The following is a 17,860-nucleotide window of genomic DNA, read 5'->3' as shown; positions in this document are numbered from 1 at the left end:
AAATAATGCAATAACTGCGAAATGATGCAATAGTTCTACGGACATGTTGGGCACGTTCGTGCAGTTACTCCAGTTAGTAAGGGTACGATGCCTGCGCATTATACCCAGGTGCAGGAGTATACTCTCCGGTAGTTTTATAGTCTCGCTGACCTACGGGTTGTACATGTACTCCCGCCATTCAAACGCTCAGGAGTATTGTGTTAACATGAGTACCACAGCTCACTCGAATGCACATGCGTCTGTTCCAGTATAAAAAGAGCAACATCAACAAATCGATGACTTGTTCTTTCTCCCGGACAATCCGTAATAGGCCAAACGTAGTTTTAGGGTCCTTAAACATGACAATACAATGATTTGCTGCCCAAAACCAGCATGTAATCATAAGTCAACCAAGAGAGAAGTAGAAGCTCATGAGTTTGTGTAGTGTCATGCTTACTGTAGCATTCCTTGATTGCTGTTTCATGGGAAATCACATGCACCGCTCACTCAAGGGTGCGTTCGCCCGGCTCGAGTGAGACCTGCTGGTCAGCGAGAGTATACTCTCGCCAACGGGGAAGTATACTCCTGCATCTGGGTATAATGCGCACACATCCTAGGCTTGTTAACCGCAGTAACTGCGCAAACTCGCCCCAAATGTCTGTAGAACTATTGCATTATACTATTGCATTATTTTGCTTATTGCATTTTTTGGCAATAAAAAATATTTTTGTATAGTTCGAATTGGCATTAACTGGCTTCCGTATGGATTCATCCCTTTTATTTCGGTTCTTGAACTGACCTCTTCATTACTTGTGGTCATTTAGTTGCTTATTTTATAACCTATATGTGAAACTACTGACACGGGACTCCTATACGTTAATTCAGGCACTTTTGTCGTGAAATAGCATGATGATCTGGAACAAGGAGACCCGAAACCAGAAAAAGACACGTCTAATAATTATTGCAGTGTTATAGTAAGATGGTACACCTCAAGCATATAGAAACTGTGTCTTGTATATTATCACCTGATTATAAGGGTCTCAGTTTTGTTTTAGCAAACTGGCACGTACAGAGGTGTTGGGCCAGCCTCTGGAGCTGAGAAGTGGTCAGTGCAGTTATAAATTATTTTAATTGTAATTAAACTTCCCCGGCTATCCTCATTTTTTATTAAATTTAGGGAGGTTTTTCCGAAAGGGGTTAGATCATGTAGCTAGCTAATTATATAGCTCCATGGTTTCACATGAGACATCTGTTAATTGCTTCCTTAAAAAATGTGGTGTACAACTGCAGGGTATGGGGTCCTTGATCTGTGGACAATTAAGCAATCAAGCAAGCATTACCACTGCAACCTCTGCAGAACCGTTGGTCACCTAGCTTATGTCACAGGAGTGTCTCCTCCAAGTTAGTTGCTAAAAGTGAGAAAGGCCATATAACAATGTTTTACATGGTGTTATCTTGCTGTCACACGCCACAGATAATATATGCTGGACTCCAATGATTTGTCCAACAGTGAAAAACTAACATGTGTTTAACAAAGCAGCTAGTAACAGAAATTATGAGAACGAGGGAAATATTCACAAAATGAATGTGATTTATCAACATTAATTTCTTTTATTAAAATACACAAAAGGAAACTTTTATCCTGAAGAATGCATGAAAAATGAGGATTCACAAATATGCATAAACCATTACTGTATTATATGATATGTAGCCGACAAATCCATATTTAAAAAGGATAAATGAATTACAGTACCACTGTACAAATATATTTTTCTAATAAACAACTGCTGGGCTGTTAACCTTTATCATAATCTGACCAATGCTCATTTACATGTAAGGTAGTTCCAAGTAGGTCTATGTGAATGTGAACACACCACAGAACATATCCTGATGTCACTTTGCATCACAGGAGAACAGTGACTTAGATAGACTTAATTCTTTTGAATGCTGCTAACCCATCTCTCCTTCAGAAAATGTTTAACACAACAGTAGGAACTAAAACATAATGTGCCTGCATTATTGTTTGTTTGCTTATAACTTTTCATAGTTTAAACTGTTCCAAATTCCACATAAACCTTGGACCTTCACCTTAAACCTGTTATATTCATGTCTTTTGAAATTAATATAATCAATTAAAATGCTTTTCTATAGAGTTTTTGACATTTTGGTTCAGTAAAAATACTTCTCGATCGATTTTGAGCTTTTTTTCAGCAAATGACAAATCAAAATAGAATCCCAAATTACTCAACTGAAATAAATAACATGAAACAATTCAGTTGGTAGTTATTGCAAAAGGACTAACTGAAGATACATTAACACTTTACAAAAGCAACAGAGATTATTGCAACAAATGGTACACTGTCATAGCATACATTTACATAATGTATATCAGTAAAAACAAAATTCTGTGTAAAAATGTATTAAGTGCTCCTCTCAACTATTACTGCTGTGTGATTCAGTTGATAAGAAAAGACATTGACAAGCATTCCATATGTTAAGAATTGTTTTTAGTTTTTTGCAAGAGTGTAAAAATAAAAAACCTGAGAGTTTGATGACTTGCTTTCTTTATCTAGTGTACATGCTTTCCTGATAAATTATTTTTCTAATCTCCCACAATATAGCTAGTCTGCAGAAGAGCTGCTCACTTTGTGATATGTGTCCAGATTCAGCGATCATTTATACAAGACCTTCAAACTTTGACCACTCACCAGGTTTCTGTTACTGTATATTCAGCAAGCAAATAAAGTAATTGATAATCGTGCCCACTGAAGCACAGTGAAGAAAAACAGTGTGCTCCAACCTTCCTCATTTCCACAGCAATAGACTAAGTGTGAAAGAGACAGTTCATTTAAGAGGGTTTATTGCATCCAGTCATATTTTTCATCAAGTTCTTAATTGTTAAATTGGATCAAGCAAATCTATGATCATCTCGGAGGGGGAAGGACATGTCATACAGCTGTGGGGACCCCTTTAGCTAACATGGGAGACACACTGGTTTCAAGTTTTGTCTCAAGAGGGAGGCAAACTTTGGTTGGCAAACTATTTTTTTATCATGGATCCAATCTCAGCTTAAAGTTATAAATCATACTATACTGTCTTGTCTTCCCACATCAGGGTGTGGACTGTAATAACTAATGGAATAGGTATAATGTTCCAAAGAATGCACAATTTTGCTAATACACTTACCATACTTTGTTCCTGGTTCCAGACCAGTCAGTTTCACACAATGAACTGTGCACAATGCAGTGACCCACCAACAAACTTAGCGCTGGATCCTTTGGTACTAATATCTAGCCGTTTCCTCCCATATTGAACAATTGATGGAGTGTCATCAAAGCTGCTCCAGGTGACCATTATTTCTGAGGCATCACCTGGATGCAAGACAAAAATAGCAAGCAACTGAGGTTCTCCCAACTAGTTAACTTAACCCTTATTTTATGATACACATTTGGTAAGAAGATACTTTGATTTCATCCAAAATGTCTTTGGTCTTAATCATCACTTTTAACCGTAGAATTCATAATAAAATTTGCACCACCAGAACTTACTAGAATTTTTCGTGTCCCACTACTTGGCAATCTAACACATTTCCTCTGCAGCATGTTTCGTCTTGTGTGGACACAATTAGCATAGTATGGAAGTTATGCATTGCCAGCGTCTTCATGGTGCCTAAGAGGCCGTTCTTGTTATTTTAATTTAGTTACAGTGAATGCACACAACGTTTCCTCGAGCGGAGCCTATCCCTGTGATACAAAACTCTTGCAAAACTTCTTGAGGACATGGGGACAAAGAACCTCTATTGACACAGTTCATTGTGAGCCCCCAACTGCAAAATTCTTGGACAAGGATTAGTCCAAGTAACTAGGACTCTAAAGATGGCAACTGATAAGGGAAACGCTTGATGCCCAAAGCTGACAGAGTCCATGACACATGTTAAATTCAGCCATAAGCATGCATATTATACAAGCCCTTCTTCTTATGTCTCGTAGTAATTTGAATGAGCCGCAACGGCAACTTCATTTTCTCTCATCTTATGAGTTAAAAGTGTGGAATTTTGGTATTGGTAGTTTTTAGTGTTGCACATATGCCTCAGAATTCTACTATCATGACTACTGCCGGATCATGAGCGGATGTCGGTAACTACTGAGACTTCATTCATTGACAGCAAAACTGAATGACCACAATGGCAGGGTATTAAATCCGAAAATAAAGTCCATTTCGGAATGACTTCCATATGAGGACAACACTAATTTTCCCTTAAAATGTTATAATAACAGTCAGAAAGTGATAACATGTTTTATATAGCGAAATTAAGCTGACAAAATCCAAAAGCATTTAGGCCTACTCAGAAAACACTTTGGTATTTTTTCAGATATGTCTCATAGGTTTGTGCACAGATAGTGACAGGGACATCAGGGACATCAAGTGTTGTCTGTATATTGAACTTTCTTAACCCTCCTTCTGTTTTAACCGTCAAAAACTGTCAAAAATGCCTTCCAATTGATTTCCCCCAGTACACAGACACGTATGGGAAATTTGACTGATATGACAACTGTGACAAGAATGCATCTTAGCATAGGAGGGTTAAATGGCAATTGTCCTCGACATCTTAAGTTGCACAGTTGTATCTTGAGAGGCTATTTAAAACAGATTGACCCTGGCGGGGTTTAATCATAGAGCAAGGATGAAACACAATATTTTACGTTTTAAATGGGAGGGGGAACTCAGAAGTGGGCGTGTTGTACGGTCGACGGATAAATGAAATTTTTTCTGGTAAAACAAAAGCACATTGACATCATTTCGGGAGCGTTTCTCCCCTCCCAGCTGATGACTCTCCTGCCCGCTATACACAAGCTTCCATTTCTCACTTCACACATCGCTTTTAGTAACAAAATGTAAATTTCTGTAACAAAATGTGCAACAGGTCTACCTTTGTAATTTTTATATGCAAATTTAATGGTACAAGCTGACGAACCTCACTTAATCTGCGTGTTTGAGAACAAATGACCCATTCATATATCCAATTTGTCTCTGTTATTAAATTTACCACACTTTGCAAAAATCAAGCTTTCTATTTTCTTGACTAGGTACTGACAAAATTCAGATGTTATTTGTGTCTTCTAACTCTTGTACTATGGGCGACTTCATTACAGCAAATATGTCTAAAAGAAATGGGGGCAGAGAAATTGAATCTGAGAATTCTTTTCAAGCAGTTCAACCTACTGACGACACATGCCTCAATACAGCCATAACATCTTCTTGAAGAAAAACCAGAGAAGATTAAATGGGATATACGGCAACATTCAAAACTTTGCAAAGAGATTGGTCAAAAGATGTATTCTGTTGCAATATTTAATTGAATAGTTCCTTGTAAGCCTTTAGAACAGTGGTGGAGGCAGAAGTGTCTTTGTCAGAATAAATGCATTAATCTAAGCTGAAGATGTAAACCACAATGCTTCACAGTCACTGACCGGTGACCTTTCAAATACCACCCCACTGCTCTTGCTTGACTTTCATCAACTAGGCTGTGTTTTGTCTTGGGTACCGGGTGCACTTGAGTCCTGCTTTTGTTGCCTAGTGTCAGGCTTCTCCTGTTTCCCCATGTGTTCTACCCCTTGCAGCTTCTCCTCCATGTGGTCTGCATTGTCCAGCCTCTGCTGCTCCAGCTTCTGCAGTTTCTTCCTAAGCTCAGCTTCCGTTTGACTCTTGGATATCATGTCCTTGAGGGGCTCCAAGGCATCAATTCCTACTGACTTCCCACTTGATGAGAAGGGATTGTGTCCAGAGAGTCTCATCAACCCAAGAGTCACCAAAGCTTATGTCAACAGAAAAAATAGAAACAAAAATCTGCAATTCAATACATATTTGTAAAAGTCAACAAATTCTAAAATATTTCTTTACATTCCTGGCTTGTTCATATCATTTTTCATTTACAAAATTCTACAATATTTTACAAAATTCTATAAATTTTGTAAGGAACTATTAAACTTCCTTTTTCTCAAACCTCCATCAGTTTAATTTCACCTCATCCAGTTAACATCACAAATCCATCAACGTCTCATTGCAGTGTTTTTTATCACAGGTCCATTCAGTGATTAACTGACTGGTGACATGGGTTACACAAGACAGACAGGAATACTCCTGTGGCAGTTTATTTAAATGGCTTGAGATTGGACTCCAGGCCTAATGATCTCTGACACACTTGAACTCCAAAACTGCTTAACTAGTGGGTGCAAATGGTACAGAAAAAAGTACATTCTGTTTGAAGAGAGTGACCATGACTACAAAGCTTCATCATTGTACTGTTTCAAAATGTTGTTCAAATGTGCCACACACCTGATCCAACCAAGGTGGATGGAATAAACCGCCATTTTCGGCCCAACCCTTTGGCTCGACGATAGCCCGCATAGGCGACGTAAAGCCCAGCCCCTATCATGCCACCTCCACCAATAAACCGGCAACCACTGCACTCTGCCAGATCAAAATCATTGACCTCCTTGCGGAAATTCGTCTGCTGCCTCTTCCACCAAGACTGCTGCACCTCATCATCACCAGCTACGTCCATACCCATATCTGAGAGGGAGAGAAAAGACAAGCTTTCCTCTTGAAATTGCGATAATAAAATGGCGTTTTAGACATTTTTGCACTCAGACAATATGTTATAACAGCACATGCGTAAGTGCAGTCTGGTTTCCCTCTCCCCAAAAGAAGGTCAGGGTCCTGGGATAATGTCATTAATGTACGCTAGCCTACATGTAGGTTGGGCCCCAGTCTTCATTACATAGGTTTGATATGTTCATGTCCATACGCCACAATGAGAACATAACAAAATACAATTTTTGCATGAAAGAATGAAATAAGGGTCAGTCTCCTGATGACGGACAGTGCATACTGTCCGAAACGTTGAGTATCAATGGTTCTTTTCAGGACCCCATATACGTAAAAGGAGATATGTCCATGGTGCCAACGCAAAATACTTGCTACCTCCTCCATGAAAAGCTTCAAATCTCATTGAATGAGGTGTGATGAATGACTGATGTAGGCTAGACCCGTAAACAGGGCCCGACGAATATTCCTCCGTCATATACTTGATACGACGGAGGAGTATTCATCAGGCCCTGTTTACGGGTCTAGATGTAGGCCAAATGTAGTAGTACTGTTACGTTACGCCCAAACCATGGTTGGGACCGACGTCACTGGCCCTAGGCTATAGTCAGATAGCTGGGGCTGAGACCATAGCATAGCTAGTTGGGGTGTAACATTACAGTCGTCAGCCTTCAGCATCTCCACGAACATGACAAATCTTAAGCCTAATACTGCATGCGTGATTTTGCAAAATGTTAGAAAGGCGTTGTTGGAAAGAAACTGGGGGAATGTTTGCCCCTTTTTCCTTCCCACAATGCCTTGCAACCTTATTACGGGGCCTAGCCCACTAGTGTAGCACGGACTCTCGCTACTGCTCCATCCTTAGTATGGAGCGGTAGGCACGGCCTCTCGCTACCGCTCCATCCTTAGCGGCAGGGAGAGTCCGTGCCACACTACTTAACAAGGCCTAGGCTAAATACGAGCGAATAATGCCATCCACCACACCTGCATTTCAAAACATGACATTTATTAGTAATCTTCACTTACATTTATATAATTATTTTGCGTTAGACTGACATCTGTATCCTACTTTGAATGTGTTTGTCCATCTCAAAAAGGTAATGGTACTTGTGAGAATGGAAGCAGCCATTCCCAAATTGGTCAAATTGTGCCACTTGGTGGCGCCATTCAAAATTTGTGATGAACATTGCGGTTGCAAGCCAGTAAGTAAACTGCCATAGCCAGCTAACATGATAAAAACCCAAAATTAGAAAAAAAGTCAGGACAAATACTCACGAGTTTCTCAGGCGTTCGAGACGTACATGAAATTAAAGCCCAGTTTATGATTTTTCATTTTCTTTTCAAATTTCCATTCATTAGCCGATGACTTTTGAAGACATTATATTTCCACGGAAGGTCATCCCTAAAATGCAGTCGTGAAGCCCCTCGCCATTTTGAAATATCGATGCCTACACTTGTCGAAAAAAAGCCCGAGACCATATTCGGGCTTCCAAATCATTCTTCCAAATTTTACTCAGACACAAGTTGTGCTTGGCCTGCTCAAGCAGTTTTCTGCTTGGCCTGCAACCTTCTGCGATGGTTGAAGACATGCCGCTAGTGCAAAACTTAATATATGATTAAATCAGCAAAAAATACAAGTTTCTCGGGTATTCAAGAAACGTATCAAATGAAGGCCCGTTTCTTTTTATCTCTCTTTTTGCCCCTTTTTGTTCGCACTTGTTATAACTCTCAAACACTGTCAATGCTGTTCACTGTAGGAAGATGTACATTGTAATTAAGTTCGTCGAGGAATTAATTGTGCACCTCGTCAGAACATGGAACAATGGAAGCACCTTGAGTCTTACTATTTTGAGGGCGGGGTCAAGTAGATCTTTATGAGGTAAGGCAAAATATCCACACTTGGAGAGCCCATCTTTTAAAAACATGTCTCATGTGTTCTGGCTTAATCAAATTTAGATGCCAGATGAAGAATTCTTGCGATAAGGAGAAACGATGAAAATGTGTATTTTTTTTTTTATCATCTCCACCTTTTGAGTTGCATCTCTGATTTTAACCACGTTCCTACCTCCACTTTTGTAAATTATATAAGAGAACAATGCTCTAACAAACACTTTGAGCCATGAGATGACCATTGTCTAACGCTGGCTAGCTAGATGTGTTCATTTGCAGGTCCGTGTGTATACTGGCCCAAGCCTTGAGTAATTTTTCGGCTGGATGCGCAATTTTTTTTAAATTAATTCATACGCGTGGTGCATTTTAGGAAGTCACACACAGGGGCATGCAGTCGGCATTATCTGTGGGTTGTAGGGGGAACTCCTGTCACCGTTCGAATTGACTTCGTTTGGAAAATACAAGCATTTGGAATATCATTTGGAATGTCTGGGAAGCATCAATAGGTAACTTACTAATCGAACAATCTGTTCTTAAATTATACATGTAGTGTCATCGTTATAGTTATTTTTAATGGCTTAATATCAACAACGGAGTTAAAACTGAGGTGAAAATGAAAGTAAATTGGCTAAATGCGAATTTTAAAAACAAAAACACAAATTACAATCAATATATAAACTTAAATAAGTAAAAATGACGATATAAACGAAACTGGAAGTACCATGTATAAAAATGAACAGGACACACTCAAATATGTGTGAAGCCTTGGGAGTGTTATTGCAGCAAATAAACATTAGCCCCCAAAACGAAAAATTGCAGAACATTCAACCCATAGAATGAGTAAAGCGGCGTATTTATACATAAGGGAATAGACACGTGCTTGCCAGTCTTAAACGTGCGTTTCAGACCGGCTAAGGAGCAGAATGAATGCAACTCATGCCTGAGCGATTAAGCACATATATATTCCCATTAATAAATACCTTTTCAGTCAGACAGTCACAACAAGTTTTTGATATCGAAACACCTCTCCACTCATTTTTAATCATGTTCCCGTCGTTGGTAATCATTACCAATCGTCTTATCTGGAGATAGGTGCGCGCGTGGCACGTACTCGTAGATATACAATGAAAAGTTCCTAACATATTAGTCCTAATGACTCCTGTTAATTTCCTAAACCACTTCCCACACGGGAGTACTGGAAAATGAAGCCCAAACGAAAAACACTGCATCCGTACACAGAGAATTAGCATATCCGATTTGAGCTAAAATAACGTAGAGCATCACTAGGTGGAGAAGCACACTTGGACGGAGTGGGATTGAGGAAAAATAAATGTTTTCATTGTAGTATTTATTTTGCCTAGCGTGAGAAATCCTTCATTGGCGTGAGAGCGCAGAAATACCCTGTAATGCATGAGTCTCACGCCCAAAGCGTGAGGGTTTGTAGCCCTATGATCCTATACGTTACGAGGTACGTTCAAGGGCTTCAAATGTCGGGGGGAGCCATTGCCGCCCTATATAGTGGCCACATGCGCAAGTACGAGTTCGATGACATCGCTTTTGCTTTGGTCTCCGGTCCGCCATTTCAGTTAAAAATTGATGGAACATGAGACTGATGTGTTCAGACGTGTAGACCTACACCGACTTAGGACCAGTGCTGAAAAGTTCAATCTGCTGAGAACTCAAAACTTGTTCTGGAACCTCTCCCGAAGAAACTGTCAATACGTCAGCCGAGAAATCATTTCCTGGCGCACAGATACTTATGTACCGCTACATGCGGCTACTTCTCTGTGACCGTACAGAAACAACTCAGACAGTTATCCATTCTAATCTCTTTGGATTCCCGCCGCAACAATACTTTGCATACCAGTAGCCGGTGTTGTACGAACTGGTAATTACACCAAACAGACTGCATCTTTTGATCGGGTGATGTTCGTTATTAGCTCGCTCTATGGGAAGATCGATATCTTCAAGGGTGTAAGCCACGCACACGGGACACGTGAAGAAGCGGCTACTCTTTATTTTGCAGTGGACGCCGGTCGTGGCATTGGTTACCGCTGCTGTTACAGCACTTGTCCTTCCTCCCCAGTTACGGAAAGAAATGATGTACAAGCCCGTACTAAAGATCCAACTGATGCACATTTGGGGGAAATGCTATTTTCACTTGAGCGAGCTCAAAACAGAAAAAAGGATCTTTGGAAATCATTGGAAGTTGAGCTGTTAACACCGTTCTTCCTACAACCGAGTAATGAATTATGAATGAATGAATGAATGTGATGTGTAAGCTACCGTAATGTTTTGATATTTTATCAATGAAACACGCCCTGTATTCAAAGCGCGCTTCATGAACGAAGCCATTATGCCTTGAGCACACTCAGTCCATACACTTTGGGAATTTGTGATAAACAAAATTCGCAAAGAAATTTGTTTCACTTCTGAAATCATGAGTTCCGACTGTTTTCGTTAAAATGGGGATACCCAAGCGTCGAAACGACATCGTGTATCCAGTGGGAGGCAGCTTACATGATGGAATTTTTCCATGCGTATAAGCTGCTACCTGCAACACAAGCAGGAGTTGTCAGAGTCCCGGTAAGCTGCTTGCATACAACAAGGATTGAATATTATGCCATAGCATTGTCAGGCCTCAGTCGCCAATCCAGTGTTTACGTGGTGTACAACTACAAAACAGTAGGAAAACAAGGGATTTTCAGCTAGGCCTATACATCACGAAATTTATGATGGAGGTTGCGGAAATGGTGATTTTCTTGGATGCGACGAGGAATGGATGAAAATGACGCGCCGATGACACTGCGATTTCCAGACCGGCATGCAACGTAGACGTACATACGCAACGGAGGCAAATACTACTGACGGCAAGATGCTCAGATAGGAAAATAATGCAAGGGATGCTACAGACGCTTTTTAGTTAAGTTGGAAGACACACGGTGAAGAATCATGTCTTCGCTTTTTCCTGGAGCTCAGACAAGGGACGAGGCTCTCCTGACCATGGACAAAGCCTTTAAGAAGTCCAAGCAGCTTCACATCCTACAGTTTTTGAACGACCAGAAGGATCTGCAACGCCGATTGGAGATGTGCCAGTTCAGATCGGACAATGCCAATCATGCCACTCGTCGCGAGTCAACTTATCGACTGAGACCGCTGACTGCCCAGCCACGGAGGACCTCCTCGGGAGGAATGCCGGCAGACCAGCTACTCAGCTCAGACCTCCTCTTGTGCAAAGAGAAAAAACAAACGGTGAGTCTCGCATCGCAGTTGGCTATGGGGCCTCACGATGAGAACACAGGCAAACTTTTTACCGATGAGTTTGTTTTACATAAGGAACCTCGGCGTCCAGAGTCGGCCAGGAACTTCCGTATTGCGGAGGTCGCCAAGGAGGAATTCTGCGATGTGTTCCCAGATGAGGTGGACCTAGAGGCACTGTCTGTTACCAGTGTTCGAAGTGAGAGTCCAACCTTGGAAGACTTGGAGAATTCTGATGAATTGCCCTTACAACTAGGTGTCTCAGTGCGAGAAGTGTCCAAAGAATCGTCCCTTCACCAAGGAAATTCCAAGGTGGAGATGTTGGATACGAGACGTCAACTCCTTGTGAAAAATGGCCGGCGATCCCTCGTTGTGCCCAATGTGAACAGGGATCAAACTCCAAATGGGACCAGAAGATACTCGGCAGCCGGTAGGTACCAGGCATTTGACCCCCGAAGGCAGGACGACCGGGTGAACGAGACCGGAGGTCAGTCTTCTAAACACACCCTCGCCAGGCACAAGTCGGCTCCGACTGGCCTACAGACTGACGAGATGCTTGTCAAGTTTGGTAGACTAGGATTCCGAGAGGTTAGTAAGCGGAATGTTTTTAGTGCTCACCAGCCTTTACCACCACTCCAGTCACCGATCCCATCAACCGCCCTTCAACTTGGCCAGGAAAACGAGTGACTTTTTACTTCGAGTGTAACTCCAAGGTTCTAACGAGAAAGAGAGCATCCAAAAACACATTGTAGGCATTATTTTCAAGAAGAACGGGAGGGAACACCAGGGCTGGGACAAAAAGTCCATATCTTGAATGAGAAAGTTTATGAATGAAAAAGTGGCCGTGCATGTGTGTGTTATAAATTCTGTCTGATAGCTCATTATTTGTACTTGCAGTTTATATACTTAACATTCATTTAAAAATACGTCCAGTTTCACATAAGTTGAAAGGGGTACTTTAATGATGATCTTATTGAAGTTGACCAAAACCAAAATGTACATCTTTAGCTTGAAACAAAATATCATAAGATAAAACCCAGCAACTCTGACATAACGACGATGGATAACCGTTTACAATCTATTTATTCGACTTAAAATGTGTGTGACGTGCTATATGTTACAGTGACATTTTTTGTAAGTTTTGTGATGTACCGGTTGCTCAAAAGCAAAAGTGTTTGTGTTATCAATAAATAATATTCGTACTTAAGTTACTTTTTTCACTATTGGTGCTGTTTCGGTTTTTTCCTCTCTGTCACACCTCTGTTCCTTGTGAGGTCGGGTCGGTAGGTAAGAGTGCAACATAATCTGCAGGAAGACGAAGAGAACAGTTTTCCCCTATTAGATGGTTAAATAAAATGTTGGCAGGTGTAATGTCTCTTGGTTTATTTGTTGCATTGGATTTATGATATTTCGGTATTGCCCAACAAAATAGGCCTAACCATGTCAAAATTCCGCACGTCGGTGTAGCTGATTTCGTTTATGAAAAAAAAAGCTTTCAGACAGGGTTCACAGTCATTTTTTTTTCCTTTGGGGAAGTTGCCCGAAATAAGATGGGTCGGAAAAGAGAATTTGAATCCAAAGTAGGCGCATTTTTATGTCAAAACTGTTCTGGTTATACTGGCAATCACAGTAATCCAACAGCGTTTAGCCGTATCAATGGTATCCGAAAAGGCACGATGCAAATGTATACACGTGTGAGTTGCCTTAATACTTCTTCCGACATTACCAAACACTGAACCTTTTTCAGTAGGATTCCGGTCACCAGTAGGTTTTTCAGTACCCTCAAAAAAATGTCGAGATTGTTTAAGTGCAGTTCTAATTCATCTAGAGCGTAAGACGTAACATCAATATTCCAGTACACCGTGTATATAGAGAAATTTAGGGGAACACCAAAAATAGTGCGCTTGGGGATATATTCACTGTCCTTTGATATCGCCGTATACCTTAACGATGTTGAGATTTCCTCCAAAATAATTTGTTGTATTGTGTACATTAATTAAGGTCAGTGCAAATTGTAACAGCTTTGGCTAAGCGTACGAATTTTATAAACGCGGCTTACAACCGAACGTCAACACTGATTGATTGATTGATTGATTGATTGATTGATTGATCCAAAGAAATTCAGTCAATCGACCGACTGACCGACGAATTGATGAACTGATCGATCAAACGTGACTTGTCACTTCTTTTCTATATGCGAATGCTCAGCATAACCAGCGGGTTGTTATTTATAGCCACAGGATCCCTCCCTGGCCCTACACACTTGATATTCCCACGTGGACTCATTAACTCCGTTGTGATCGTTAAGTCATAATGACATCCCTCAGCGTATATGTATGTTTGCAACATTTTTTAAATTCTCGTTTAAATGAGCAGATTGCAAGGTCGGCCTCGTACACTCGCGGAAAATGACAATCAAGCTTTCCAGTTCTCTCTTTTCATGTCCCTTTTCTCAGCAGTGAACCTCCACCTGTGACGTAATGATATTCTTTCGCCGCTCCGTTATTTTGCACGAATGGAGCGATGAGACATCTCCTGTCCGTCATTTTCAAGGCAATGTCTCCACCACTCCATTCCTACAAAATAATGGAGGGGAAAACAAGAAAATAAACAGATCCAAACACTTAAATAACCACAAACTCTCCGTTCCTCAAACATCACACTAAGAGAGAAATTAGACAACCTCCCTTTTCTGCTAATTTTTGTGGATAAATCTTATTTGTTTCAAAAGAGATTATCTTTAACAATTGAAAGAACAGTGTGAAATTCAAATTCTCGACAGCACTAAAGTGGGCTCTACCAGTACTTTTTCATTTTCTGTTTTAAACTTAGTGCAAAGTCCTTGGGTCATTCAATGAAACGTGTAATTATGACATATTTCATCCCTTTGCCTAAATTTGCAAATGACTTGGATTTGTATTCACAATCTCGTTTATCTGAAAGTATTCACAAATAGATTATCCTTAATCATTATTTTATTCACACGAAGTAATTAACACCTGTTTCTAAAAAGTAAACTTGGTATCTTCAAGTTGCAGATTTATGTTACTGTTACTGTTGCAATCCTCACGTTTTACTGAAGTACTTGCAGTCGAGGGGGTAGAATTTTTTTCGTCTCTGACTCCTCTGCGCACGTGCCCTGAACTACACAATTTATTTTGCTTTTCAGTGCCTCACTGGTACGTTTGTACTCTCTTACTACATTGGATCTGTGCCCAACCTCCTTATCGTACATTCGACTTGCTGCACTTGCCTGGAGTGGGGAATTTGTGGGATGTTCAGATTAAATCATGGAGGAAGGACTCTGCAGCTTTGCACAGATCTGACACCACAAAGTTGACGACGCCCAAGTTGATGTACTTGCAGTGTACCATGTATTGCCTTTGGGGTTTGTCAGAGGTCTCACGAAGAAGGCGTCTACAGCCCAGACTGCAGTGTCTTGAAACTACGTACAGTTGGAGGTTAAGTCGCATAATACCCTCAGTACACGACATTCGTGAGAAAGAAAGGTCTCGAGGGTGACCTCGGGCATTATCTTTGAAAGAAAGAAACGAAAAGAAACAGGAAGCCATAAATTTGGGGATGCATTAATGAAGATTCAGTATTATGGTCTTACAGAACAAAATAATAGGTTCCACCTTATTCGTGGCAAGCCAAAAGTTGTGAATGTTGCGTCATAATTCTGCACCAAATTCACTTTGCACTTCAAATATCTACCTTCCCTCAGAGTTTTCAAGTTTTCGATTAATTTGAGTAATTTTGTTAGCAAGTTTTGCAAATAATTTGATGAGGCAATCATGTATAACACATCCCGTGTTTTAATAATCGTAATTTTCAAGAATGTTTGCGGCGCACAGTCGGTGCAGAATATTTCTATCCTTAGCTCCTCATTGCGTGACATTTTTGCATGAACAAAACTAGACTGTTTGAGTGTCTTCATATAGGTCATCAGAACTTCACATGTACGTGTACACAGTAAATGGGAGAAAACAGCATTCGGCTGATACTGAAATCAGATATTGGGCTGTCAAGTGGACTCCGAGTCAACAAGGTTTCCATCCCCTTCAGGCACCCACATTTGTAACACACGTCGGCTATCGCTTACCCTCTCACTTTGTTAAACAGTTTGCACTGTTACTTGCTAATTGCATGAGCAATTCAAATGAATGCAGCCTACATAATGCATTTTGAATACAACTCTTGAATAGTTTGCTTTTCCATGAATGCGCGGCGTCCACCATGTCAAACAGCGCTCCAAGGAACCCTTTTCTGCTAGAACAGACGGCTATTCCGTGTCTCCCATTTTCAAAGTTATAACTCCATTTCATTCGCAAACTTTCCAGTTTCATGGAAGCAATAATGCAAGTACGCATATCCCATAAAATAATTATGCTCTTACCTTGAAACATGTTTTGATTTGCGAGTTAGGCCATGGTTAGGCTTTGTCTGTGGTATCAATGTACGTGCGAGACTATGTGAACCCGGTAAATGGGGCGTTGTCCCCCCCCCCTTTCATTTTTTTTATTTGCCGACTAAACACTTGCAGCTCTGGGAAAACCTTGTATTCCTAACCTTAAATGCCAATTTAGAAATTATAGCATTTGTAATAGTCGATCTTCCCCCATCACTTTGGCATTGGTCTATTCAAACTGCAAGTTATTTATATATAGGCCTACGTGCTTCCTATTCACCCATGAACATACGCAGTGCCTAAGGGCAAACTCTTAACTGTCTTTTCGTGGTACATCTCTGCACAACAAACAAACTGTTGACTCGGACAGTCTCATGGAAGGAATAAAGCCGACACTTAAAGAGATTCAGTTTGGTAGCTGAAGGTCTTAGAAACTAAACCTAACATGTATTCCCGAAATATAAGATTTTCTCAGAGACGTTAAAAATATCTTCGAGCACAGTGACACATATAATGAAAACACTTCCGGAAGGCCAAATAAAAGTCATATTGTTTTCTTGCGAATTCATTCCAAGAATATCAACCGTGCAGGCGGGCGTAAATCCCAGGGGATGGGGGTACGTATCACCTCACTTTTTGAGGAGGGTGGGATATCGAATCACCCCCCCCCCACACACACACACTTTCTTGTGGTGAGCATCGTATTCAAGTGGATTGTGGAGAATTTTCAGACTTTCGACCACTAAAATGCATTCAATATCACTCCCTCCCCCCAAGAAAAAAGAAACCATCAATATGCCATTCTGAGTACATATTACAGTTGTACATTAATATCATGAAAATCGGTCTCTAGAGTCACATGGTGTCCTCCAGGCCCACTTTTCAAATTTTTATGGCCGACTGAAATCATCCCCCACCCACCTTTCCCCATCCCATCCCCCCCCCCAATTTCCGACACAAATTTATGCGAATGATATCAACCCATTCAGACTACCCATAAAAGTGGGCCTATCCATTGATGCCTGGATATGGCCACGATGAACTGGTTGATTTAACCGGATGCCTCCCTCATGACACTAAAATCGTTCACAGTGAAAAAAATTCAGACTTAGTCTGTAGGCCTACTATCATAAAGGTTATAGTACCCGTATTTGTCCAAATGGACTTAAAGTTTTTCAGCAAAGAGATTTAGCAACACTGTATGAGGAAAGTCAAGTAAACGCCGAAATGTGCTGCGTTAGGGGACTCATTGGAACTACCGCATGTGGAAACCACGGTTATAATAAACATTTTCACCTTGAGATATTTTTAAGTAATTTTATTATAGATGTGGTGTAAACAACGTTGACAGGATAGGCCATTTGATGGCAAGGACGGACATTTTTAGTAGCGCGTCTGGATTTTACATTCGTAAATTCCTGCCAAGAGCACAAACAAAGTCAAAGGAAAAAACTTCAAGCTCAAACAAACAAATAAACAAACACCCCAACACCCCAACAACCCAACAAACAAACAAACACCCCAACACCCCAACAAACAAACAAACAAACAACCCAACAAACAAGCAACCCGACGAACTAAAAACCCAGACCAAACAAAGCACGTGCATTTTGCATTTTCCAATGAGTAATGGCAACATTTACGTAAGTTTGGAGTCTTCATGTTTTCTGCTTAGGTTTGGGGCAGACGATGTGAGTCAAAATGACATGATTCGCA

General features: G+C 40.6%; 1 protein-coding gene across 1 annotated transcript; it reads right to left on the bottom strand.

Annotated features, from left to right (window-relative positions):
* Positions 1-1,565: 1,565 nt before the first annotated feature.
* LOC110975188 (uncharacterized) lies at positions 1,566-7,751 on the bottom strand. The gene is made up of 3 exons (XM_022227421.2): positions 7,612-7,751; positions 6,316-6,552; positions 1,566-5,794 (listed from the first exon to the last, which is right to left on the bottom strand). Exons 2-3 carry the CDS (start codon positions 6,548-6,550, stop codon positions 5,496-5,498), a joined length of 534 nt encoding a protein of 177 aa, XP_022083113.2. The 5' UTR covers positions 6,551-6,552; positions 7,612-7,751; the 3' UTR covers positions 1,566-5,495.
* Between the last annotated feature and the right edge of the window lie 10,109 nt (positions 7,752-17,860).

Source organism: Acanthaster planci, linkage group LG01 (genome assembly GCF_054643075.1).
Source record: "Acanthaster planci isolate LZ-2023a linkage group LG01, COTS_SCS, whole genome shotgun sequence".
NCBI lineage: Eukaryota > Metazoa > Echinodermata > Asteroidea > Valvatida > Acanthasteridae > Acanthaster > Acanthaster planci.
The sequence above is the reverse complement of the archived record's forward strand: the minus strand, read 5'-3'. Positions and strand labels throughout refer to the sequence as shown.